The sequence below is a fragment of the Cyprinus carpio genome, unplaced genomic scaffold (assembly GCF_018340385.1).
Source record: "Cyprinus carpio isolate SPL01 unplaced genomic scaffold, ASM1834038v1 S000006746, whole genome shotgun sequence".
In the NCBI taxonomy this organism is placed as follows: domain Eukaryota; kingdom Metazoa; phylum Chordata; class Actinopteri; order Cypriniformes; family Cyprinidae; genus Cyprinus; species Cyprinus carpio.
The window spans coordinates 1,250,078-1,277,803 of NW_024879345.1; the positions used below are offsets into that span (position 1 = coordinate 1,250,078).

A 27,726-nucleotide genomic window follows, 5' to 3' on the forward strand; every position below is an offset into this window, starting at 1 on the left:
GTTGTGTCTCAGATCAGGTCTGAAGACTGGTTTGTTACAACAGATCTAAAAGTTGCATACTTCTATGTCTCCATACTTCCTCATAACAGGAAGTTCCTGAGGTTGCTTTCAGAAAAGTATGCTTTCTCTTTTACAGAGGACCACTTATCTGGGCGTGGTGTAGGATTCGACCACGATACAGGAACAGCTGTCTCCTGTTTGGATCGAGTCGCTCCTAACTGCAGTCACAAGAGTTAGAGATGGTCAGTCACTTACTATCAAGCAGTTTCAGAAACTGCTGGGTCTGATGGCAGCTGCATCCAATGTGATACCTTTTGTCCTGCTGTACATGAGACCCCTACAGTGGTTGCTCAAGAACAAGGTGTTCTCCCTGAGGGGACATGTGGAGGAAGACTTGGTTGTTGTCTCAGGGCCTGGTGCTGGGAGCTCCTTGTCGCCGCGTAATGCTAGCAACGGACACATCCCTCACCGGTTGGAGAGCTGTCTTGAGTGGCCACCCTCCCCGTGGTCTGTGGAGCGGTCACCATCTCACGTGGCACATGAATTTTCTGTAGATGCTGGCCATGTTTTGAGCTTTGAAGCACTTCCTCCCAGACCTAAGAGATTGTCATGTGTTGGTGCGCACCGACAACACATCGGTGGTCTCTTACACCAACCACCAGGAAGGTCTGCGTTAGCGCCCCTTGTACAAGCTGGTGCACCAGATCCTTGTGTGGTCTCAGGACAATCTCTTTTCGTTGAGAGCATTGCATATTCCTGGGCATCTAATAATGACATCGCTCTGTCCCCTCTGGTTTTCCCTGACTTATCCAGCTCCACTGGGGCTTCCCTCTCGGTGGTCAGTCATTGGGCAGACACCCCCTATTTACACGTTTACACGGTATGATCTTGGGTCCCCACATGGGACCTGGCTGTGGTGTTAAATGCTCTCTGCAAGCCTTCTTTTGAGATTTCTGATCTCTTTCTCACCATAAAAACTGTTTTCCTTTTAGTGATATCTTTGTAACAAAAGTTCATAGCTCGTGAAGAAGGAGGCGGGAACCGGGCGAACATTTAAACACTTCAATAAAATAAACAAACACAAAATGAAAGTAAAGCGGCAGCCCCAAAATTAAGTCCAGGCCTGGTCCTCTCTCATCCAACACTGTCTTCACTCCTCCTTTTATCCTTCCGGAGCTCCTCTGCGGGACTTGAGACTGGTGAGTGATGCAGGTGTCGTGCATTAGCATTTACTCCACTGGCCTCGCTCCATTCCCACAGCTCTCGGCCCGCCCCTCTTGTCACATTCTTCTTTAAAGAGAGTTGGGGATCTGCAGACCCTCTCAGTGGCCCCTTCCTACCTTAACTTTGCGACCGGCTTGTCCAAGGCTTTTCTCTACCCTCGAGTGGGTTATGTTCCTAAAGTCCCCTCTGTCATGCCACAGCCTATCGTACACCAGGCCTTCTGTTCTCCACTCTTCAGAGAACCTGACAAGCAGAAGCTTAATTGTATGTGCAAGCACTGGGCACATATGTCCACAGAGCTGCTCTGCGGAGAAAGATGAACCAACTGCTTGTGTGCTATGGTCCCCCAAGAGAGGTCTTCCTGCTACTAAACAGACTGGTGCGCTGGTGTATAGTTAATGCCATTTCTACTGCTTATGAGTCCTCTGATCTCCCCTCATCTCTGGGGGTCAAGGCTCACTCAACTTGAAGTGTGGCAGCCTCCAAGGCCTTTTATGCAGGTGTGTCCATGCAGGACATCTATGATGCAGCGGGCTGGTCCACGCCTCTCACGTTTACCAGATTCTATGACCTTAATATGTGAGCCACTCCTGGCTCTTCTGTTCTCTCGCCCTAGCTGTGCTCTTCCACACTAGGCAGGGATTTGCAAATCTGGCGGCGGGGCATACTTGTTCTCATAGCGTTTTCCGACTCAACTCGAGTTCCTAAAGGGGAACGTCTCCAGGTTACATATGTAACCATGGTTCCCAAAAGGGAACGAGATGCTGCATCTCAGGGCCATATTTCCGGCATCTCTGCGAACACTTGCTTCATTCCTAGAAGCTGACTCTGGTTTTACCGCACATGCTTTTATAGTTTCCTGGTCATTATGTCACCAAACCGTGATGTCTGGCCCTTCCATTGGACTGATTACGCATATGATTCAGAGCATGGTCACACTGAGGGTATTTCATTAGCATTTTCCAACGCAGTGTATCATTCCCTTCAACCATGGTTACATACGTAACCTGTGGACGTTCATTTTGATTGCAGAATTTGGTATTTTAGGGCACAGATTGAGGCATTGTTTGCAAATTCTGTACTGGGTGCTTTTGCAGAAGAAATGTCTAAGGCCCCGTCCACACGGAGACGCGTTTCTGTGAATACGCACAAATTTTTTATTGGATAGGCGTTTCGTCCACATGGATCCGGCGTTTTCGTAAGGTGAAACCGATATTTTTTGAAACCGGGTCCCAAAGTGGATAAATCTGAAAACGCCGCCTTTGCGTTGCCGTCTGGACGGCTAATCCGTATATTTTCTGAAACAATGACGTCATCAGCCCACGTCTCCCCCCCAGTCAGACACCTCTACGTCACGTAACAGCAACAAAAACATGAACAAACACTGAACGATTGTCTTTTTTTATTAACTAACATTAACACAGATTAATAAATGTATTGTTCCATGTTCGTTTTGTGTACCACGCGCAAGGTTTATGAGCATAGTCCAAAAGTCTTCTTCTCTTTCTCCGTTTTTAGTGTATCTCTGTGGCAGAATTACAGCACCACATACTGGTCTGGCATGTATACTACATCATTTAGCGGTTTCGTGTGGACGCGGATATTTCTTGAGACGAGGAAAAAAAGATCGGATTGGGGTAAGCTCCGTCTCCGTGTGGACGGGGCCTAAGAAGCAGGAGACTGATTACCTGTTTGCTATCTTTGCTAATTCTTGAGACGAGGAAAAAAAGATCGGATTGGGGTAAGCTCCGTCTCCGTGTGGACGGGGCCTAAGAAGCAGGAGACTGATTACCTGTTTGCTATCTTTGCTAAATTTGACTAAATCTTATTCTGGTCTAAGAGATATTCAAGGGATTCTTTCTTTCTTTCTTTATTTCTTTCTTTATTTCTTTCTTTCTTTCTTTCTTTCTTTCTTTCTTTCTTTCTCTTTCTTTCTTGTATGTGTAGGTTTATAAAAGAGTTTGGCTTTTTATTTTCATTAATTGCCCACTTTAATGCTTTTGTAATTGTATAAATACAAGTTGTATTTATGCATAATTATTTTTCATACAAAATTCATTTTTTGAGTAGTACCATATTTCTGATCAATTATTTCTGAAGCAGTTTTTCATATGTGTGTGTATATATATATATATATATATATATATATATATATATATTATATATATATATATAGAGAGAGAGAGGAGAGCGGAGAGAGAGAGGGAGAGAGAGAGAGAGAGAGAGAGAGAGAGAGAGAGAGAGAGAGATTTTAATTTTTAATTTTATTTTCAGCTTTAGGACTACATATAACATATTTAATAAAACATTTCCAGTGTGACCCTATTCTGAACCCAAAAGTTTGTACAGGATATGTAAATGTTTTGAATTTTGCTCATCATAGTCATATTGATTCATGATTGTGCACTGTATACTGAGCTCTGTATAGCTGAATATCTGATACATTAATAGCTGTCTCTTTTTTTTTCCTTGAAAGCTAAGAGCAATAAATAGAGCAGAACAAACTGTGAGCTATCATCTACTCAATTGTGCAGTGCGACTAAAACAAAACAGACTCAACTTGTGTGATTGACACTTAAAGCATGCACTGCTGCCTTGATCTGTGTTGAACCATCAATGGCTCATGATGCACAGTGGTCAAGCGAATGGTTTGTTTGAGCTGTATGCTGTTGATTTGTAGTTTAATTCTTACATTTTAAAGGGTATTTATACCTCCTAACTAAATAAATTATGAAAAACATAGAAAATTCTAAATGTGGAAGCGGGTGTAAGGGGCTTTATATAAATGAAATACATTCACCTTTCTTGCTTTTGCTCATGTGCCATTGATGTAGGCACGTGTACCATAGGTTGTTGACTGCTGACAAAGGCGATGTTCTTATTCACAGTTTTGTGTTGTGTCAAAGCACATACACAAAATGTTTTTGATCTGCTTGTCTCAACTTTATTGAAAAAAAAAAAATCTAAATATTCACAGAAATGTCATAAACTTGCATTAAAATTGCCTTTTGATTGAATGGATGAAAACAAAATGACAACAGGAAAATGACACCGGAAAGAGTCAATATGTATTTGACATTTGAGGCAAACTCTGCATTTCTAAATTTCCACTTCTACAATTTTTTTTCTCCTTTTGATCATGCAGTATGACAGTATTTGGAGTCAGAAAATAAAAATGAAAAATCTCTCACTGCTTTATGCAAATAAATTCCTTCACTGTTGCATCACTCATTGTTTCTGATGATGGACTTGCTGTCAAATGGTGCAATTGTTTCAAATATAGGGCTATATTTACAGAATTTAAATAGAAATCTATGCAAAATTTCCCTGCTGTAGAAAACTCTTGAAAAAACAGCATCAAGACTTAATGTCAGTGTCACACCAGGTTGAAGGAATAACAAAAAGATAACATTTCAAAAGTTTTTAATAATCCACTTAAAGTAGGGGAGACCGGGTTTGGTTGTAACATGGGGAGAGTTGTAACATCACCATTTCCACTTTTCTGGGACAAGCTAGGATTCCTATGATAATTTCATTATTTACCCACTTCCACCCTGATCTTATATGAATGGTTGTCAAGGGTATAAATAGGCATATGTAGATTTTATAAAGAAAAAAACTGATTTTGATGTAATTTTTTTTTTTCCTTTTCTTTTACCAAAACTATATTTTGCTTAGAACTTAAAGGGGTCATATGACATGGCAAAAAAAAAAAAAAAAAAACTTATTTTGTGTAATGCAATGTGTTTATGCGGTTTAACGTTCAAAAAACACATTATTTTCCATATAATGTTGTTTCTTCTCTATGCCCTGCCTTTCTGAAATGCGGAAATTTTTACAAAGCTCATCGTTCTAAAAAAGCGTGGTGTGCTCTGATTGGCCAGCTATCCAGTGCGATGTGATTGGCCGAATGCCTCAAGCGTGTGACAGAAAAGTTAAGCCCCTTAACATACTGTGATGCCGTCTCCCAGCAGGATGAGACTCGGTTCAGCTGCTCTGCTCATGCACATCCCATCATTGATTCTCTTTTAGCAGTTTAGTCAATGTACTGTTAGGAGTCACTGAATAACTTGGGATATTGGTTTATTTCGTGTCAGAGGGAATGTCAGGCACGTTTATAAACTGAATAACTTAAATAATTTGTGGATTAGTGTGTACTGGAGACGCGAACCGTTTCAAACGATTCAGTTTGACTTAGTGAACTGGTTCGAATGGTTCACTAAGAAGATCCGGTTAAATAGAACGATTCGTTCACGGTCCGGACATCACTAGGACAACACACGCACAAACTCCTGCATCGATCAGGGGTGCGTTTCCCATACAATGGCATAACTCGCTGATTAACCACCATAGTACCATGCATTGTTGTTGAAATTAACTAGCTAGTTACGACTGTTTCCCAAACACGGTCGCATCACATTCGTTTGAACCACATTAGTTTAACAACATAGGGAAAATGTTAATGACGTCACATGCATGTGGTAGAGGATAACTTCTGCTATTTAACCGACTAGACATCTCTAAGATGCTGCTATATTGAACATGGCACCTGAAGACTAATTTACTATTTTTTGTTCCCTGTCATTTTACTTTATGTGATGTTTGATTCATCACAGGTTACCTCTTACGTCATACTCCGGGGTTTCCTTAAGTATTTGTGCACATGCACACTCTTCAAAAATGGCGCTTTTAGAGGACGTGCTAATATTGTGTTGGTTCAGGTAGAGGGATGAGGCAAGGACTCAATGATGCAGAGAGAAGGGCTCTTTAATAATACAAAATAAGATAAACAAACAAAAACTACCCCGTAGGGGAAACAGACAAAACTAGACTGGCAAGGCAAGGCACGAGAAACAAAGACAAATATTTGACGACGAACTAACAACCAGACTGCAAACACAATGAGAATAAATAGGGAGCTAATGAGGGTAACGAGGGAACACATGTGGGGAAAATTACATCAATAATCAGGTAACAAGATGGGTGGGGTCAAGACAATTGATGAGGACACATGGCACATAGGAACCAAGACAAAAGCCATGTGCTTACACAAAACAAAAACACTAGCACATGGCCTGCAAACCAATCACAAGCCATGTGCTTGAACTAGACACAAACACGCAGCTAATGAGCAAAACTTATCAGCCGCGTGTTCACACAAGACAGCACGCAGCCAGCGAAAACCAAGCTGCGTGCAACAATACAAAACACTGGAGACCGCACGCTCCCACAACAAGACAGAACATGGAACGCGAGTGTCCAGTCCCCGACACGAAACCGAAACTCAGCAAGACGTGAGTGCCGGGATCCGAACACCACGCTCCAACATGAAACAGGACACGCAGACGAGAGCACACGGCTCGAGCAGTCTCGAAGCCGTGCACTCACATTATAAAACAATGACATGACGTGAGTGTCAGGGCTCTGTCACAAAACCATGAATGACACTAGACAGAAGTGACAGAACCCTGACACTAGCCCCCCTCAAAAGGGACGCCACCTGGCGTCCCTAACGAGGAACACCCAAAAACAAGACAGGAAACATGACAGTACTGGCAAGGCAACACAAGACTGATACACAACAGAAAACAAGACATGGAAATCAAAACCGACAAAATAGGGGAGGGAAGGAAGGGAGCCCAGTCAGCCAACAGGAAAACCCAAGTAGTTATTAAAAGGGACCAAGGAGGAGCGGGAGGGCTGAGCCAAGGAGGCTCAAGCAGTCCAGGAGTCCCAGCAGTGGGCCAGGGTGGAGCTGGAGGAACGAGCCAGCAAGGATCTGGCCTAACAGTAACCCCGGCAGACCAGCAGGGCGGAACCAGTGGGAGAGACCAAGAGGGCTCCGGCTTAACAGAAACCCCGACAAAAGACCAGGGCGGTGCCGGAGGGACAGACCAGCGAGGGCTCCGCCCTAACAGGAACCCCGGCAGACCACCAGGGGGCGGGAGCAGGGAGGGGACAGACCACAGCGAGGATCCGGCCTAACAGGAAACCCCGGCAGACCACCAGGGCAGAACCAGACAGAGAGACCAGGAGGCCTCCAGCCAAACAGGGACCCCAACAGATCGCAAGGGCAAAACCGGCAAGGCACTCAATGGCGGAGCCAGCATCAGGGCAAGGAACTTGGGCAGGGGTGGCGCCGGCAGGGAAAGGAGCTTGGGCAGGGGCGGCGCCGGCAGGGCAAGGAGCTTTGGGCGGCGGCGCCGGCAGGGGCAAGGAGCTAGGGGCGGCGCCGGCAGGGCAAGGAGCTTGGGCATGGACTGGAATGTTCTCCAGACCAGCAGTGGGCTCCCGAATGGCCTCCGGGCCATGTGGGATGGAGGAAGCCTTTCTTCTCTCCTCCTCCGTTTCCGAGAGACGGGGGGGTGGCTGCAAGCCTCATCAGGCACCTCTCTGGGGGCGCTTGCAGCCTCATCAGGCACCTCTGGGGGCGCTGCAGCCTCATCAGGCACCTCTGGGGGCGCTGCAGCCTCATCAGGCACCTCTGGGGGCGCTGCAGCCTCATCAGGCACCTCTGGGGTGGCAGGGCAGAGCCATTCCTCTTCCTTCCCCTCCTCCGTCTACGAGAGTGAGGTGCTGCAGTCTCTTCGGCCACCTCTAGGGGTTCTGCAGTGTCACAAGTCACCTCAGGGGGCACTGCCGCTATGACAGGCACCACAGGCAGCACTGAAGCCTCCTTAGCTGGGGAACGTGCCACGAACGCCACAAATTCCCCAAACGACAGGTGGTCCAGCCCCCTTCATACTCCACCAGCTGAGAGGCTCATCAAGGGCGTAATTGAAGAGGGTCCTTGAGGGCCGAATCATTAAACTCCAATCCCTCTGCAGTTACCGCTGAACTCCAGGGCAAAATCCCTCACATCAGTCCCTTGTTGATGGAGAGAGCTCAAGGTGTTAAACTGGAGCATGCGCTGATAGTGGGGGCTGGAGAGAGTGGAGGCTGGTGGAACGGTTTTGCAAACCCTTCTTCCGCTGAGTCCTCATAGTTGGTTATTTCGTTTCGTACTTGTTCAGGGTTCCGGTAGAGGGATGAGGCAAGGACTCAATGATGCAGAGAGAAGGGCTCTTTAATAATAAAAAAATAAGATAAACAAACAAAAACTACCCCGTAGGGGGAAACAGACAAAACTAGACTGGCAAAGGCAAGGCACGAGAAAACACAGACAAATATTTTGACGACGAACTAACAACCAGACTGCAAACACAATGAGAATAAATAGGGAGCTAATGAGGGTAACGAGGGAACACATGTGGGGAAAATTACATCAAATAATCAGGTAAACAAGATGGGTGGGGTCAAGACAATTGATGAGGACACATGGCACATAGGAACCAAGACAAAAGCCATGTGCTTACACACAAAACAAAAACACTAGCACATGGCCTGCAAACCAATCACAAGCCATGTGCTTGAACTAGACACAAAACACGCAGCTAATGAGCAAACTTATCAGCCGCGTGTTCACACAAGACAGCACGCAGCCAGCGAAAACCAAGCTTCGTGCAACAATACAAAACACTGGAGACCGCACACTCCCACAACAAGACAGAAACATGGAACGCGAGTGTCCGGGCCCCCGACACGAAACCGAAACTCAGCAAGACATGAGTGCCGGGATCCGAACACCACGCTCCAACATGAAAACAGGACACGCAGACGAGAGCGCACGGCTCGAGCAGTCTCGAAGCCGCGCACTCACATTAAAACAATGACATGACGTGAGTGTCAGGGCTCTGTCACAAAAACCATGAATGACACTAGACAGAAGTGACAGAACCCTGAGAAAAATACATAAATTAAAATGCATTTATATTTAGATAGAATGGAATATATAGATTGTACTGCATGTTAGTTTGCTTATTGTGCCCAAGACCATATTTATTTAAGCCCATATCCCTTGCTAACAACAAACTATGTTTCTAACCACAGGTGGAGAGCTGTAGTTCCAACCACGCAAGTTTGTGACGCTCTTTGCGAATGTTCGTTTGAACTGTGGTTTCGCTAATCACCGAATCGTTGAACTATGTTGGTAATGACGGAACTTGCGACCATAGTCGGCTAATGATGCTTTTGGGAAACGCACCCCAGAAAGTGGATTTGAGCTGTGGTCATTCGTAGAAAGTGCGGCATTGTTTTGTATTGTTCTTTTAGATTGTTTCAATAAACCTGTATTTGAAGCAAACTTTATAAGGGTGGCTGCTGATTTTGCTTCGTTTGTCTGACTGACCCCAGTATGTGTTACAAGCTACCCCAGTAGTGGGGTAGATTGTAACAAGGGCACTGCATGTATTTGACATCAACTTATAAGGGTTGAGATATTCTTGCAGAGGTTTGAATTGGTGCATTTTGTAGTGAACAAATGTGGGTCATTTTAAAGTTTATGCACTCTAGCTCAAAAATTCAGCGAGTCACCGACAAAAAGTTGTCTAGATCAAATGTTCATCGTTTTAGGGACTAAAAGTTTTGCAACTTTAATAGGTATCAAATGAGGGTAATAATGGTAAATGACTGTGGAGATCAAATGAATCACCATGAAAACAGAATAGTGGAGGGAAAATCAAACAAAGTAGCACAGGAACTGAAGAATACAAACTAAAAGTCCATGAAACTGAAACTAACTGAACATATATGTGACAGTCAGGAAGAGGGGAACGGATTTTCTTCATTGCCTTTGAAAAGCCTAATTAACTTAAATGTGCCCTATTAAGCTCTTTAACAAAGTCTTGGTTTTGTTTTGGGGGTGTACTAGAACAGGCTCTAATACTAGGTTGTTCGTGAAAGAAAAACAAACAACAACAACAACAACAACAAAAAACATTATTTTTCACATACTTTAAATTATAACACCTCTCTCCCCAGTCTGGCATAAACAGCTAGAATAGTTCCTGTATCAAATGAAAGCCTTCCAAAATACAAAATGTGCTGTGATTGGTTAGCTGGGCCAGTGTGTGTTGTGACTGGCTCCACTCGGCACCTGGTTGTGAAATGTCATGCCCCTTACATAGCTGCCTGCTGCAAGCTTCAGTGTAAATATTGCGTCAAAATCAAATCAATTAGAGCATGATTTAAACCTGGATAATTGTAATCACTCTAAGTCTGTCTTCTTGGGAAAGCTAGTGTGTCTCTGACAGAGTGATAACACTGTTTGCCTTTTCTAGTGCAGCTCAACCATTCATCGATATTTGTGATATCACAAATCCAGGAAGATATGCGTTGTAGTCCAAACGAGTCGTTTGTTGTAGTTTTTGAAAAGTGATTTCTGTTAAATAAAATATCTCCTTTTGAATTGGATTTTGAGTTTTTTTTTTATGCTCAAGCAGCAACATTGCATACTAACTAAAGTTGAAAAAGTGAAAAAGCATAATAGGATCCCTTTAAAATTTAACAGTTAACATTTAAAACTCTGAATATGAGAGGAGTTATGACATTGCTAATGAATTTAAACAATTTCCTATGTTCTAAATATCATGTCAGTATCCTCTAATGCCATCAGCCTCACAGTGTTGGGCAGTAACACTGTAATTTGTTTACTTTTTTAGTACCTTTAATTTTCTAAATAGTAATTAGAGTATAGTTACAAGCCGAGGTCTCGATACGTTACTGCCACGTTACATTGCTGACAGAATGCAGTGTTTTATAATCTAGAGATTGTAAAAAGGATGTAGCACACGCACTGTCGAGTCAAGTGCCAGTGGATTAGAATCCTGCTCCAGCGAGACCCTACGAAACAGATTGCAGCACGGGACAAAACTTGATAGGCGAGTGCGACTCATGTGTGCAGGATGCGGGAGAATAAAATGAATCATGGGACTCCTGCAAAATAGAAATATCTAAACATAAAATATCTAAAAACAAATAAATTGTTATTCATCTATTGCACAAAAGCAACATGAACTTATATGAAATATAAATGATTTACAGGCACAAGCGTATGTAGAGTTTCTGTTTAGGCTATACACATGTTTGCAGCATTGAGCAATGCAGTGCTGAAATTTGTGTGCTCACGAATCCTCTCATTATAACACATGAATTGTAGACATTATGAAAGGTTCATTATGCATATATTTATTGTGTTATAACAGAGATTTGTGAGATTGCGATGTCTATTAGAGATTAAATGCAGCGCTCTTTGCTGGCATTTTCCAATACCATATAAACCAAGCACGCAGCAGCCGCTTGCTTTAGTTAAAAATAACAATGTTCTGTGAATGTTGATGCTTTAATAACACATATTTATCAGGAGCATGTATGCTTGGATTTCATAAATTTCATGGAGAAAAAAGTAATGTAGGGACCCTGTCGAACAGACACAAATAAACCTGTGAATCACCACATGAGCTGTTGAAACTCTACATTCCAGAGACATCTAAAGCTTCTCCCTCCTAACCATTTTGCAAGTCGTAAAATTGATCAAAGGGGTTAACCAAGGCACCCAATTGTCTCAAGAGACATCTGAAGCAGTGATAAGACCAAGAATGGTGGTAATCCAAGAATCAAAACCCTTTTGTTTAGAACCATGCCAGCAAATGGTTGATTGTCCCCTGCTGATCCGGCTTCATGTTTCACAGGAAGAGAGTAATTTAGCTAGCAAGCTCCAAGCCTCCAAAACAAGGATCAAAGGAACAGCGATAACGTTTAACCGAGCAACAGAACAAAGAACATTGTATCTGGAAAGGTTCCAGCGACAGACACCTTAGGACTGTCCCCACTTTCCCCCTCCTTTCTCTACATTCCAGAAAAATGTGCGCTTTTCCTTTGTACAAACGAAGGAACTCATATAGATTAGTTCAAAAAACAACCATTTAAAAGTATGAAAGGGCAACTATATTCCCAAATAATATGTGTTATGTCTTATATATGCTTGATGTGTTTCATGTAATCGGTGCAACTTTAACCAATGTTTTATAACCCCTTTAAGCAGATAAAGCTATTTAATATGTGTAAGATATGGAAAGTTTAGTGTTGAATGAAAGCTCGTTTTATTTGCACCGCTTTGGTATGGATGAAATGGTGAAATCTGGAATCATACGCACGTTAAGAAACTTTATAGAAGTTATTACCAAACACAGTGACACACTTCCACAGTGATGAATTAAACAGTGTTTTAATTTATGCACGGGAAAGAAACCATACGGGGCGTGGCTAAGCCCCTGCAACAGTGTCCGATTGGAACAGTCACTTCTGGGAGGGACCAAATCGGCTCGCTTTAAAACCAAATGGCATGAACAGATCTTGGCTTGTTTTGCTTTTCACGCTCCCTTGGGCTTTTAGCCTTTGTGCTCATGCGCTATAACATCAAATACTCCATTGAATCCTCAATGACTGCCGAAATCTTCAAAGTCTAAAGCCGAGCAACGAAACTCTCAGAAGAACTTCCAGTGCTTCACCATCCGTAGCTAAAGCAACTGACTTCAGCAGTTACAAGGAAAACCCCTTTCGTCACCATGTGAATTCCAAAGACGTCATCCAGATGACAGATCTGCAACCAATCCAAGGCGCGGGGATTCCCTGAGATGAGGCAATAAGCGAATCTCCAACTCTTCTGAACCCCGCTTTTCAGCACAAATGCAAGTAAAACAAACAAACTTCATTTCTCGCTGAAATAGGTGCAAATTGATCTTAAGCAGTAAAGATAAGACAAAACGTCTTAGGTTACGTATGTAACCATGGTTCCTCGAGGGAACGAGACGCTGCGTCGGAAAACGCTTTGGGAATGCCTTCAGCACAACCGGCTCTGAATCACGTGTGTAATCAGACCAATGGATGGGCGAGACGTCATAGGCGGGTGACGTCAGAGACCAGGAAGCTTAAAAGCACGTGCGGTGAAACCGGCATTTAGCCTGTAGGAATGAAGCAAGCAGGGATGCTGGAAGTATGGCCCCGAGACGCAGTGTCTCATTCCCTCAAGGAACCATGGTTACATACGTAACCTGAGATGTTCCTCTTCAGGAACTCGAGCTGCGTAGGAAAACGATTTGGGAACGAGTATGCCCACGCCACCAGACTTTCAAATCTCTGCCTAGTGTGGAAGAGCACAGCTAAAGCAAGAGAAGGAGCCAGGAGCCTGACAGTAATCGGGGACAACCCATCCAATGGCCAAACTTCAGAAGGAGTGAGTCTTGACCCCCAAGAGAGGGGAGATCAGAGGACTTGAGGCTTTAGGATAGCATCCTGGTCCACTGCTTAGAATAAGCTTGGAGGCCTTAGCCTCAGCGCACCGCAGAGGAAACGTGTAACCAGAGGGTGTCTGCCCACTGACTGGCCACCGAGAGGGGCCTGGTAGGCTGCACGTAGATCTTCAGGGTGGAGTGGGTCAACCCTGCGGAGAGAAGGGCCTGCAGGAACTCCAGAACTGTACCAACCGGGCAGTTAACTTGGTTGAGCTGGCGGTCTCCGCACCAAGAAGTGAAAAGCTTACACTTCAAGACATACAGCTCTGGATTGGAGAATGGTCTCAACAACCTCGGTTGAGAGACCGGAATCTATGAGTTGTGCCTCCTCAGAGACCACACCTACAGCCTCCAAGCTCCGTGCGAGGGCGCACCCTCCGCCTGTGAGAGGAGATCTCTCCTGACCGGAACCTCCCATGGAGTGCCGTCAAAGAGAGAAATCAGGCCCAAGAACCATACCCAGCCCGGCCTGAACGGGGCTACTAACAGCAGCTGGACTCTGTCCCGGCACACTCTCTCCAGAACTCCCAGGAGCAGAGCAATCGGGGGAAAAGCACACAGAGGAAGCCTCGGCCACGTCTGTACCATGGCATCCAGCCCAGTAGAGAGTCAGAGAGAGAACCAAAGGGGACAGTGCAATGTCTCTCGAGTCGCAAACAGATCCACCCGAGCCTGGCCAAAACTCTCCAACTCTGCTTCACCACCTCGGTGTGAAGCCCCCATTCCCTGGGCCTCAGCCCCTGCCTCGACAGGATGTCTGCTCCCATATTCAGATGCCCAGGAATATGGACTGCTCTCAGCGAGAGGAGTTCGCCCTGGGACCACACAAGGATCTGGTACACTAGTTTGTATAAACGGCGTGAGCGCAGACCCCCTTGGTGGTTGATGTAAGAGACCACCGCTGTGTTGTCGGTGCGCACCAACACATGGTGACCTCTTAGGTCTGGGAGAAAGTAATGTAGTGCTCGAAGCATGGCCAGCATCTTCAGGCAGTTGATATGCCATGTCAGATGGCGACCACTCCACAGACCGCGGGCAGGGTGGCCACTCATGACCGCACCCCAGCCGGTGAGGGACGCGTCCGTCGCTAGCATTATGTTGGATGCAGCTGCCATCAGACCCAGCAATCTCCAAGACTGCTTGACAGTGAGTGACCGGCCTTCTCTCACTCTCGCGACTGCAGTGAGGATCAACTCGATCTGAGAAGGTGACATACGTGCCTGCATCGTGGTCGAATCCCGCACCATGCCCAGATAAGTGGTTCTCTGTACTGGAGAAAGCACACTTTTCTTGGCATTAAGTCTTAACCCCAGCTCTTTCGTGTGAGTGAGAATGAAACCTCGATGCTGAACCGCCATCCGCTCTGATTAAGCTAATATCAATCAATTGTCGATGTGGCTGAGTTGTGAAAGTGTGGGGTGAAAGTGCAAGGCCAGAGGAAGAACCAGTATTGATAGGCTTTTGCCCCCAAAAGCAAACCTCAGGAACTTCCGATGAGGAAGGATGGAGATAAGTGCATCTTTTAGATCGATAGTAACATACCAGTCCTCGGACTTGGACTGTGCAAGCTTGCTGAACTTCAATCCCCTGACTGAGCGGTTCAAAAAACGCAGATCTAAAATAGGACTCAACACCTCATCCTTCCTCAGAACAGTGAAGTACCGGCTGTAGGACCCAGACTCTGCAACGCGAGGAGGGACCACCTCGATGGCCTCTGTCCTTAAAGAGTGTCTACTTCTGTTCCATTACCAGAGCCTGCTCGGGGCCCACCAGGTTGGAAAAGTCCCGATTGAATTGAGGCGGAGGAGAACCGAACTGGATTCTGTGGCATCTCACTACAGTGTGCAGGACCCACTGAGACACGTTTGGCAGTAGTTTTCACGCTGCCAGATAGTCTACTAAGAGAATCAGCCTCTCGACATTGATCTCTGGTGTCATCAGAGCAATTAGCTCGGTGCCCTGAAGTGACGCACCGGCAGGAGAGGGCCGTACTAGCTGCTCTGGAAACCTCAAGGGGTCGCGAGCCTCTTAGCACCGCTATGTTTCCGGGCCGGTAACTGAGAGAAGCGCTCGCTGGATACCGCTGCACCCTGGAGACCGCTGCACCCTGGAACACTGGCAGGGTTGGCAGATCGATCTCCTGAGGGCACTGAGGAGAGACGGGCACTGTGTAAAAGGGAGCTGGCCCTCAAAAAGTCCTAGGCCTTAGGCGTCAGGACATTTACGATGAAGGCTATCCAGCGAAAATGACGGTCTGCAGAACCGCTTTCCACTAGAAGCCTTCGGCCTGGGAGCGCCACTCTGCCTCTAGACTCTGCGGAGTACAAGAAGTGACACCCCCAGCACGAGGGGCTGGGACATGGTAGTGTTGGGACTGCTCCCGCCCAGCAGCCCTTGCTGACCACCTCAACCTCCTCAGAGGAAGAGAGGTAAACACGTGTTCTCACTCGAGAAATTATATGTCAAGAGCCCCTGTACATCTAACTTCTCATAGTCAGATAAATATTTCATTTTATTTTTTAGAATTAAACGTAGTCAAACAACCAGACGAGTAAACACGGTCTGGTGTAGAAAAATTCACATCAAAAATGAAATAATGTAATATACGTGTTGCCTCGTTTTTTTTTTTTTTTCTTCACTCAGTCACACAAACAACATCAATCTCCTCAGAGAAAGATGAATGCTGCAGCGAGCTCTCACTCAGAGGGGGAAGAAACCGCAGCGTGGGCTTTCAAGCCTCGAGAATGATCTCTAGATCTAGGGTACACGGGTGGAGATAGGACGAGCCGGGGGGAAAGTACCGCAACGCGGGTTTCCGAAACCCCGAGAGCACGTGCCAGATCATGTGGTTAAGGAAGAAGATAGGGACTTGCTCGTCAACATCCCTTCCACCGGATCCGAAAGTGAAACCCGCGAGCACAACCACTGCTCCGCCTCGGCGAAAGCGGGGCTGGCACCGCGAGAAACGCCAGTGAAGGCTCCCTCTTCAAAGAGAGCCTTCTGAGAGTGAAGCAAAGCAGTAACAAATGCTCGCATCACAGCCGTTAGCTCCCTCAAGAGCTGATTCTGCGTGCTTCACTCTCAAGCAGACAACACACAAACTGCGTGTCCCCCCCCCTCCCTTTTTTTTTGCGGGCAGGGAAAACACACAGCCTGAACGCTGCCTGCTCTCGCCCCAAAACTTCTCTTGACTGAAGCTTTGACATAATGGAGCTTATCAGTGGACAAACAACACTAAATAACACTCACAAACAGATAGCAACTGACACACACACAGAGTGCTTGCTGAAAGACACAAGGCTAAATGCCGGTTTTGCCGCACGTGCTTTTAAGCTTCCTGGTCTATGATGTCACCCGCCTATGACGTCTCGCCCATCCATTGGTCTGATTACACACATGATTCAGAGCCGGTCATGCTGAAGGCGTTCCCAAAGCATTTTCCGATGCAGCTCGGGTTCCTGAAGAGCAACTCTGCTTTTGTGATTCTCTTGGTGCGATCTAAGAACTAGCAACCAATACTAGAACCTTGGGACTTCATTCAAATTCCGTTAATCCTCATCTTCAGTAACTGTATGTGCATGTGTGTGTATTTGTGTTCATTAGAGCAGTTCCATGTAACCATATAACCATGTAACGTGTTTCATTTATAAAGAAGCATTGTCTTGGGTCATGTATTTTGAAGTTAAACTTTGCCCAGATCCTGTGCTACCCAGCTCGTAGCTTATAAATTATCATTTTGTTTATATGATCGTTGGCCACGAAGTAGTATAAACAGAACTGTTTAAGATATACTGATTTTAACCTTCGCTGGACGAACCGTTGATCAAGTATAAACTAATTAAATTGGGAATCAGCTCAATTAAATCAATTTGAATCTTTAGATTCGATTCCCCTCTTTAAAAGAAAAAAAAGCTACAACAATTCTTACAGTAATGTAACTAGTAATGCAAGGAATTACTAATTACTTTTGAAATAAAGTAATCAGAACAGTAACGTGATTACTTTTAAAAGGAGTAATGAGTAATTTGATTACATTTTCAGAGTAACTTGCCCAACACTGCAGCCTTATTATTATTATTGTTTTATGTAATATTTATTTTAATTATTTTAGTTTTAGTTAATGATAACAATCCTGCATGAACCTTGCAAAACTATTTTACTTAGACTTAGTGTAGCATGAGCATTATCATTCACTTTCAGTGGCCGATCAGAATGCATTAAATGCTACAAATGCTAGTTGCCTGAGTCAGGCGGCCAAGGATCAAAGCTGTCATAAATGAAAGGAGAGAAAGTGTGAGAGGAGACTGCTAGGAGGGGTGAATGCTGAGCGGTGAATGTCAGTCCTTACATGAAAGTTTAATGCCCTCAGGTTTGCCTCTGAAGCCGTCATTGTGCTGTTGCAGAAAGGAAATTGTTATTAATAGGTTGTGAGCAAACATGCTGCAGGTTTGCCCTCAGATTTCTGGAAAAAAAAAGAAAAGGCCATTTTTCCTAATGTTATGTATGTGTCATATTTTATGTCATTTTTTTAATTTAGTCAATAAATCAACTTACGATACAACTTACAATTTACTAATATTGTTGGCTCTCTTTATGAATTGATGCTTCTTCTATCGTAAGTTGCTTTTGGTTAAAAGTGTCAACTAAATGCATAAATATAATGCAAATATAATGTAAATGTAATTGTGTTAGAATTCTGTCTAAGAAGCATCCAAACTGCCACAGACAATTTATACCACATCTTCTTCAGGAAATATTGCATCTAAACTCATAAAAGAGCAACTGAGAGAATAAAAACTCTAATTAAACCAGTAATCCATTCAGCAGATGGGAGAGAAACAGCCCCTAAAGGCTAAGTCACCTTCCATTACTAGCCATCTAATTAAAAGTGGGAATATTCTGACTCTTGGAAATGATACTGGTTCATTGGTACCTTTAGTGGGAATATTCTGACTCTTGGAAATGATACTGGTTCATTGGTACCTTTTAAAAAAAATAATATATATATATATATATATATATATATATATATATATATATATATATATATATATAATATATATATATATATATATAATAATAAATGAACCACAGTTTTATCAATCTGTTGTGAAGCTGTTACACTTAGTAATATCTGGAAGTGAAGGCAATTGAATCCGGTTGGAAAGCCACACACCACATTGGGCTGCTGTTTCCTGAACTCACTTTTCCTGAACCAACCCAGATTGCTGGTTGAAATTGTGATGCTGAAAACATTCTGCTATTAATCACGGACCTGGAAAACAAAACATCTCGGAAGATAAGAAATAAGAAAAATGAAACTGTATTGTTATGTGTGATGTGCGAGTAAAGTATTCCTCAGAAGCCTACAGTATGTTCACTGGCCACCTGATGCAGACTGCACACAAAACTGCCAAACCACTATCTGAAAATCAGCAGTTCTGATAAGATTGGCTGATTTCCACTATTATCACATCAAAAAAAAAAAAAAAAAAAAAGTAGCGGTGCAAAACATCTTAATGGTTTTCAAAGGGGCTTTGTTTCCTTAGGAAAAATATATTATCTTATATTTGTCTTTCTGATTGTAGGCTGCAATACGATCCCTACATCTTGACAGGTTTTGTAAGAGATTTAACCAAAATGTATTCAATATGAAATAGATCTCATGAAGAAGTTACTTTTTGATGACTTAACAAACTTTTGAAGTGTTTTAGGAGTGCTGTTGAAGTTAGCGCTGCAAAGTGCAGACATCTTCAAATTCATATTGTTGATCAAGGGCGGTTTGTAATGCAGAAATAGCAGGTTTTCAGGAACATTAATCAAAGGCCTCTGGCACTTGAGAAAATGTAATGTATCTCCTGCTATTTTTCCATGAAATGTTTCACGAGTACTTCAAAGCATTCCGATGCATTTTCAGATATTAAGATGCATCTTTTTCAGAGTTGTGAGTAGCTGTCCTATCCATCAGCCACTGCAGGATTCTGAACTTGAATGATCTGCTTTCTTTTTGGCGCAAACTTGTGTATACACACAGAGACAAGTTTTAAAGTATACACTATCTCACTCCCTGTCTTTCATCACAAAAATACATTTTGGTTGAATAATAGAGAACAAGTATTAGAAAAAGACAATACTAAGGAATGCATTTTAAAATTGGCCAAACAGAATTGTAAAATCATCTAACTAATTAAAAACCCATTTGCAAGCAAACTTCCACTCTTCTGAATGATATGTTGTCTGTGCAGGCTGGTGGATCTTGCAGATGTTTAAGTTCAGCACTCTAAATGAAACCCAGCTGAATGTAAAACCATTCACAAACAAAAGCCAAATGGAAAAGAAAGCAGCAGCGCTCGCTGAGTATTCAAGTGCTACATGTGATTAAAAAGCTCAGACAGTTATGACATATTATCCCTCTCTGTGAGCAACTTCAGCACTGTTTCCATGGAAATACACACATGCACAAACAACGCTCAAGCACAAAGAAGGGTTATTTGACAGAGCTTCCGGCCAATGAAAATCTGATCTGAACACTAGAGGCCTGAAGGAGCTTGCAGTCAGTGTTCATAAACTAAAGGTGGCTCTGACTGAGCTGGAAGCAACACAGGTTCCCTGTCTGCCAGTCCGCTTACATTTCAGAGCTCTTACGTAAAAGCTCTTATTGGCTCTGTTTTGATTTAGAGCTCTGGCCAAAACCTCATGCACCATGAGCAATTTAGACAAAGAAAAATTCATGATGAAACATGAAACTAGATTTTACATTTCACAAAAGAAATTGTGACTGCTGCATTCCTATAGAGACTTGCCATGGTGATTGCCAGGACATTATTATGCGGTTGCTAAGGGCTTCCACTGTGTTGCAAGGATAGGTGTTCTGCATTTATATGCAGTCGCTAAGGTGTTCTGGGTGGTTACAAAGTGGTTACTTAAATACTGTAGTCCATTTCAAAAGAGCCCAACCCAAGTCTCTATGATATTTTGATCTTTAGATATGGATTAAGTCCCTCTTTCGTTGTATTACTATGCTGGAAGATTCACTCTTAGAAAAATAGGTACAAAAGCTGTCATTGGGGCATTACCATTGTACCTAAAGGGTGCATATTGGTACTTTAAAGGTACATATTAGTACCCAAATTGTATTAAAGTGTACATATTAAAAAGGTACTTCTCTAGTGACAGGTTTTTTTTTGTTTGTTTGTTTGTTTGTTTTTTGAGGGTGTTGAGGTGAGTTAAATGTAAACTTAATGTTATGGATTTTGAGAAATGAGTATGAGAAATGATGCTTGCTTTATTAAACACCACTAATTATTATTTATAAAAGCACTATAATACAACTACAATGAAAGCAACAATGACAACAGATCTATTAACCTTTGTCAGCTGAAAATAAAACAGTGCATTCCTGTAAACCTGTTCACAGCAATAACACAATAGAATCTAATGGCAATGCAAGAGATTGTGCATATCATCCAGTAGGTCTAGCATATTTAAATGTCATATTTTATTAAATTCAATTAAAAAAAATGATAAAGAGAAAATATTCTAATATAATAATCTAACACAAATATTTTGCAAACTCTGCGTTAACATGAAATTGCCTTGATGTCACTTAAACGTGACTGAAAAAGAAAACAAAACAAAAAAAACAAACAAACACAAAATTCTTTATTTTATTTTATTTAATTATTATTATTATTATTTTATTTTTATTTTTTTAAATGCACTAAATGTTTTTGCCTGCACTAAAACAGGCAATTTCTGTATTATCGGATGAGTTTTATATTTTATATTGAATGAATGTGTTAAATGGGTTATTTATATTTAAGGTGAATAAAGCTGAATGACCAACATGCTTTGTGCAATTTGTTTTGCTTGTTGTGGACAGGTCTTAAGGTGGCTTAACTGACAATGTTTTCAAATGTCAGAGAATTTAAAGGGGAAAAAGTCAAAAATAGTTTATACATAGTGCATTGATGCATGAAAAGAACTCTTGTTTCTATGCAGGGCTCCTGCTGTGAACAGGCTGCCTCTCATTGGTTCATTAGGACTGTGAATATGCGGGCGGTAAAGCAGCGTGGGGGCAGGAAAGCGCTTATCGCTCTCTGCTGCAGCTCCCCTGGCACAACACATTTTCCTGAATAGTCTCACTGGTATAGAAGGATCAGTTCACACCAGCTTCCTGTAATCTAAACCAGATATGTGCATTCTTATTGCCAAGATCAGCTGTCTCATATTGCTGATTTGTTGCTCATGCATCACTATAGTTAACACCATGTCAAAGAAATTCAAAGATATGAAAATCGCTATGATTTATTCACCCTCGCGTTATTCCAAGTCTGAAACGTACTCGAAACGTGTCAGTGTCCCACCATTGGGCCCCATTGCGATTCACTGCATTGACAAAAATACCCTTTTATATATATTTTTTTAAATAATAATAAAATGTTATTTATGCAAATTATATTATATTATATTATATTATATTATATTATATTATATTATATTATATTATCAGCCATAAATTGAGCTGCATGACACAGTTTTTCACTCACTGTGGCTGCACATCTCTTTGGGTGAGCAAGCCCTATCAGGTGTATATCAGACATATTCCTGACAATCAGAGCACATGTCTTCTCTCTCCACAGGAAGAGCCTTATGTGATGTTTAAGAAGTCAGATAAGCCGCTATACGGTAACGATCGCTTCGAGGGCTACTGCATCGACCTGCTGCGAGAGCTGGCTGCCATCCTGGGCTTCACCTATGAAATACGACTGGTGGAGGATGGCAAGTATGGAGCGCAGGAAGAGAGCACGGGCCAGTGGAATGGCATGATCCGAGAACTGATTGACCATGTGAGTCCGACTCCACAATCCAATACTGTTTTCATTGCACTCAGGTTGGCTCTTTTCCACTCATCATTCCATAAAACCCTGCAAGGTTGAGCAAAATTGCTTCCCTTTCAAATCATCAATGCGAATATACATAGACATGGACACTACCTGTCCCCCAAAGATGTTGAATTGGAATTTAAATTTGAAAAACTGGAAGAGGAATTTATTGAATAGCAATACAAAGAAATCCAACATCATCCCACAAAATCTTTGTGACAAATAATAATCATTAATTTTGACTTATTATGTCCATGTATTACCTGATATGTTTCCCTCATCTGACTAGACTGATTTCTTTCTCAATAAATGTCAAAACAATTAAATCAAACTTGATTTCTTTCATACAGCAACACAAAATGTGAATCAAATTTAGTGCAAAATTATTATCTTCTAACATATTTAACACAATTATATGCTCAACACTAATATTCTGAAATATTAAAATTTAAATGAACTGTTTTCTATTTGAATATATCACGCGATCCTTCAGAAATCATTCTAATGAATGATTATTTTCTGCTCAATAATAATAATATTAATAATAATACAAACAATTACAGTGGAGATCAAAATTTGAGAACAATCTATAAATACTTTTTTTTTTTTCTGAAATTTTTTTAATCTTCATCGCTCAGAATTTGAAGGAATATTGGTATACCACTAATCCACTAACATGTTTGACAAAATAATGAAGCATTTCAACAAAAACCTTCATTTTGTGGAAAACACAGTGATAAAAATTAGAGAACAGTAACCACTGTAGCACGAAACAAGATTACAACTACAATTTTGGAGGTTTACAGCTGTGAAAAAAAATAGTAGGAAGTGTAGAGACCCCTGCTTTGAATGACTTCAGCACATCTGCGGCCACAGGACATCACTAGTTTCTCAGACTGCACTGGTGTGATCTTGGTCCACTCTTCTTCCAGTCTCTTCCATAATTTTGTGACTGTAAATGGTTTTTAGCTCTAACTTTGTCGCCAGGGATTTTCCAGAGATTTTCAATCAGGTTTAGATCAGGGGCCAGATTCACGAAACATTCTTTAGAAGAAATTTCTACTTAACTGGCTTTATCTTATTTTCTAACTTAAGAAAAAAAGTTAAGAGTATTTTATATTTCCAAAATTCTTCTAAAGCATATTCTTATCTTTTTTCTTGTTCTTTGGAATTCTAAAAAAGAATCTTCTTAAAAATCATTGCAAATAACTTAGGATAAAGTTAAGTTAGGATAGCCTCAGACTTGTCTTAAATCCCAAATGGTAAGAATGATTTAGTGGATTTACTGGGTTATTTCAAATTCATCGTTATATTTAAGCATTACAACAACACTTACTACATATAATACATAGTAGGAATATTAATAGGGATGTGCAAAAGTTTTCTAAAGTGACACCGATGACTGATAATGTAAACAATGGTCAGTCATGATTAGCTTATGTGATGAGACTCTTTGCTGAATTCAAAATTCAGAAATACTCTGCAAAAACAAGTCATATATATAAAGCTCATTTTTAATTTTAGTATAAACACAACATAATTCATAATTTTTTCAATGATTTTCTTTTTATTTTAGTTTAACAGTGAGTCTTTGGCTAGAAACACTATGTTTTCAGTCACGTAAAGACTTTAATTTTCTTTAAAAAAAAATGTTCTTAAGAACATATTTGAGAACATCTTAAGAAATTTTCAAGAATTGTACTCAGGAACATTCTGACAAACTTCTTGGATTTTATCTTAAAGGGGTCATATGATGTTGCTAAAAAGAACATTATTTTGCGTATTTGGTGTAATGCAATGTGTTTATACAGTTTAAGGTTCAAAAACACATTTTTTTCCACATAATGTACATTATTGTTGCTCCTCTATGCCCCGCCTTTCTGAAACGCATCGATTTTTACAAAGCTCATCAGTCTGAAAAGTGAGGTGTACGCTGATTGGCCAGCTATCCAGTGCATTGTGATTGGCCGATTGCCTCAAGCATGTGATGGAAATGTTACGCCCCTTACCATATTGTGATGCGATGACACAAAACCAATGAAACACATAACAAACAAGACATTTGTTACATCCAGTGGGCACATAATTACTGATTATAATAACTTATACTGTCTTTTTACATGTTGTGTTGCATATCGCGTAGCGTAAACAAAAAAAAAATTAATGTTGTGATTAGAAAAACAACAAACAACAGTGCTACTCTACACTGCTCAAAACTCGCATTTGAATTGTCAGTGGCAAATTCTTTTTATATGAAAACGTACTTACAGGCTGTGAGTCAGAAGAGCCAGACTGTCCTTGCAAAGTTGGAACTGCCCCCCTTTATAGAAACAGCCTTTGTGTGAAGACGGCATTGTAGGCTCCTTTCCCAGGTTCAGAAAACAGTCCTCCATAAAATGCACTGCACACATCTGAATATTTGGGTTGAAGGGTCCTGGAACAGTGTTGTAAATACAACTTTAATCATCAAATTTTAATCTTTAATCATCAAATTTCTAGTTGTGCCCTCTTTTGGAAAGCCAAACAAATTAGTTTCGCTTTCCCAAAACGAAACACTCAGCATCTCCAGGACATGGCGGTGGCAGCAACAATACTACAGTGAGAATCAAAGTTACACCTTTTTTCTTTGCGTGAAAATTTGGGCGGTGTTATGCAAATCTTCCCACACAGTGACGTAGACATTTGGGGGCGTGTTTAAATGAGGTGTTTTCGGAGGGCGTGGACGAGTCTTAACTTTTATAAAGAATATCTCTTTGCGTTTGAGACTTTAGTCTTTGCAACTTTAGGGATCTTATCCATGCACGTACAGCTTGTAACACTCCAAAGAGAAAACTTGAACAGGAAAACTTGAAATCGCATCATATGACCCCTGTAAGAAATTTCTTAAGTTATTTCTTAAGAAGATTTTTGTGAATCTGGCTTCAGGACTCTGGGCCAGACACTTTATTATTTCAGTGTTCAGGGAACTGCTTTACCCATTTTGCAGTGTGACAGGAACATTGTCTTGCTTGAAAATTGCAGGCTGACTGGGAAATGCTTGCAGGGAAGGAACTGCATGTTGCTGAAGGAGGTTCTGATAAACATTTGCATTCACCTGCCATGTAGCTGTAAAAGAGGCCCAACTCCTGCTGCACAAAACATCCCCTAAAGCATGAGACTTCTTCCTCCATCTTTTACTGACTTCTTTACGCACTCTGGGTTCAGTCTTTCCCCAGTTTGATGGCAAAAAATAAAAAAAAAAAAATTGCCAAGGGACCCAAATAAATTAAACTGGCTCTCATCACTAAAGTGAACTTTGGACCAATTCTCCTCTCTCGACAAAACGTGCTCCTCAGCAAAGGTTTGTCTAGCCTTTTGATTGTTTCTGCTGATGAGAGGCTTGGTCACTGCAGAACGCATTTTCAGTCTGACTTCTTGAAACATGCCAAGACAGATCCAAGCATCGTTCAGCACTGAACTGGCGAGCAATTCCAGCTGCAGTGTTGAACCTATTCTCCATTGAGTGTCTCTGCATTATCCTGTCTTCTCATGCATTTGTCTTACGTGAACGACCAGACTTTTTGGGGGACTTGAATGAATTAGCATCATTGTAAAGCTGCAATATTCTAGAAACCACAGATTTGGAATGACCAGCTTCTCTTACAGTGGCTGAAAGCGTCATCCCTTTGGCCTTCATCTGGACAACCTCCTGTCGCAGGGGTTCAGTCACCTTAGAGCGACCTGCTGTCTTACAATCTCAGTGAAAATTAGAGGAATGCTGCCATTTAAATAGGGTTTGTTATATAATTAAGGAAATTAGCAACAGGTGCCAGATTAACACCAACAACTTGGAAGTATCTGTAAGAGTTTTTTTTTTTTCTTTCTCAAATATCTCATTTAAGGGTAATGTTGTCCTTCAGAATACATTAATTTATGAAATATGCTTAAAAACGGCCCTTCTACTCCTGTTAGGATAACTTCAAATGGGACTGTGACCTTGAAATGTAGGAAATTGTTATCTAATTTTGATCTCCATTGTAATTATAAACGTTGAAATCAAGTGTGCCATGTAATATTTTTGTGGAAACTGATGAATGTGTCCTTGCTGAATAAAAGTATTTTTTTTTAAAACAAATAAATATAAAAATATTATTATTATTTTTTTTTTTTTTTTACTTTTGTATAAATTTATATAATTGGCTTTTCACAGTTTCACAGTTTTTTTCTGAATAGATCCTTTATGTTTGTGTGTATAATAATGTTTATCATATTAATTGATACTGAAAAATAAAATAAAATTGTATTATTAAATATATATATATATATACAGCGGTTATATACATTTCTTTGAATTATCTACAAACTAAAATTTGAATTTTGCCTCCTGTTTGTTGCCTCAATTCAAATTAAATTAGATTATTAGGAAATTGTAGTATAATTTATAAGGCATTCCTAATTCAATTCAGGATGGTGCACAATCCTGACGTATTCCCACCCTGCTGCAGTAGGGACTTGTCAAGATTATACAATTAAAATAGATGCTTATAGAGTAGAGAGGAAACATATGAAAATAAGAGTACAGTGTGTGTGTGTGTGTGTGTGTGTGTGTGTGTGTGTGCACAGCAGATGCTATGAAATGCATTAAAATAAAACTCCAGCACATACTACCGAGAGGACACAAAGTGAAAAATCTGGCATTAGTTTTTTCCCCCATAGAGCTTATTAAGCACACACACTTTCACAAACACACATACACTGCCCTTCGACACCCTCATTAGACTCCACAAAGACTAATATAGGAATAAACACATTGCTGAGAAAAGTGCTGCACACCTCATATTCAACAGCAGTATCCATTGTGCCAACCAATACATCAGACATATCTCTTAGTCACTGCTCCTCAATTGGTCATGGTCGGATTGTCTGGTGTGAAAGTGTGTGTGTGTGATGTCGTAACATTCCCCAGCAACCCCCCACCCCCCACCCCCCCCACAAGACGGGAGCAGGACAGACTGTAATTGGCCTTGACAAGCTTTCAGAGCAGTCTGGAGTTTGCGGTTTGCCAGTACATTGATGTGCTAGAGATAAAAATATCTTGTCAAAGGACTTTAGAAGAAAAAAAGGAAGGTAGCGAGGCAACATCTGCTCACTTCTGGCATTAATTTGCCCCCTCTGGGAATAATTATAGCCATCCAATAATTCTAGATGGAAGCCTTTATTTTGAATGAAATTATACCAATTCTAACAGTAAAAGTAGTGAAATTGAACTAAATGTCAGTTTTAGGGGCACAGCCATCTTAGCCAGTGTCAGCGTTTCGACAGCAGACCCTCCATAAGTTCTGGAGGAGGAGTAACGGGCTTACTGTGTTGGAATTTTACAGGGTATAATCTCTGATTTACAGGCATACTGTAGTCAAACTATGAATACTCAGCGCTAGTCTTGAAAATGTGTAATTCAAATGTTAAGA

At 41.6% G+C, this 27,726-nt stretch overlaps 1 protein-coding gene across 3 annotated transcripts in view; it reads left to right on the forward strand.

Moving 5' to 3' along the window:
• Nucleotides 1–27,726, forward strand: part of LOC109059203 (glutamate receptor ionotropic, kainate 2-like) — a 242,839-nt gene that overhangs the window by 154,166 nt on the left and 60,947 nt on the right. For all 3 annotated transcript variants that reach the window (XM_042755741.1, XM_042755742.1, XM_042755740.1), the window contains one exon: nt 22,037–22,243. In XM_042755741.1, the coding sequence (XP_042611675.1) occupies nt 22,037–22,243 (207 nt within the window). The remainder of the gene's footprint in view (nt 1–22,036; nt 22,244–27,726) is intronic.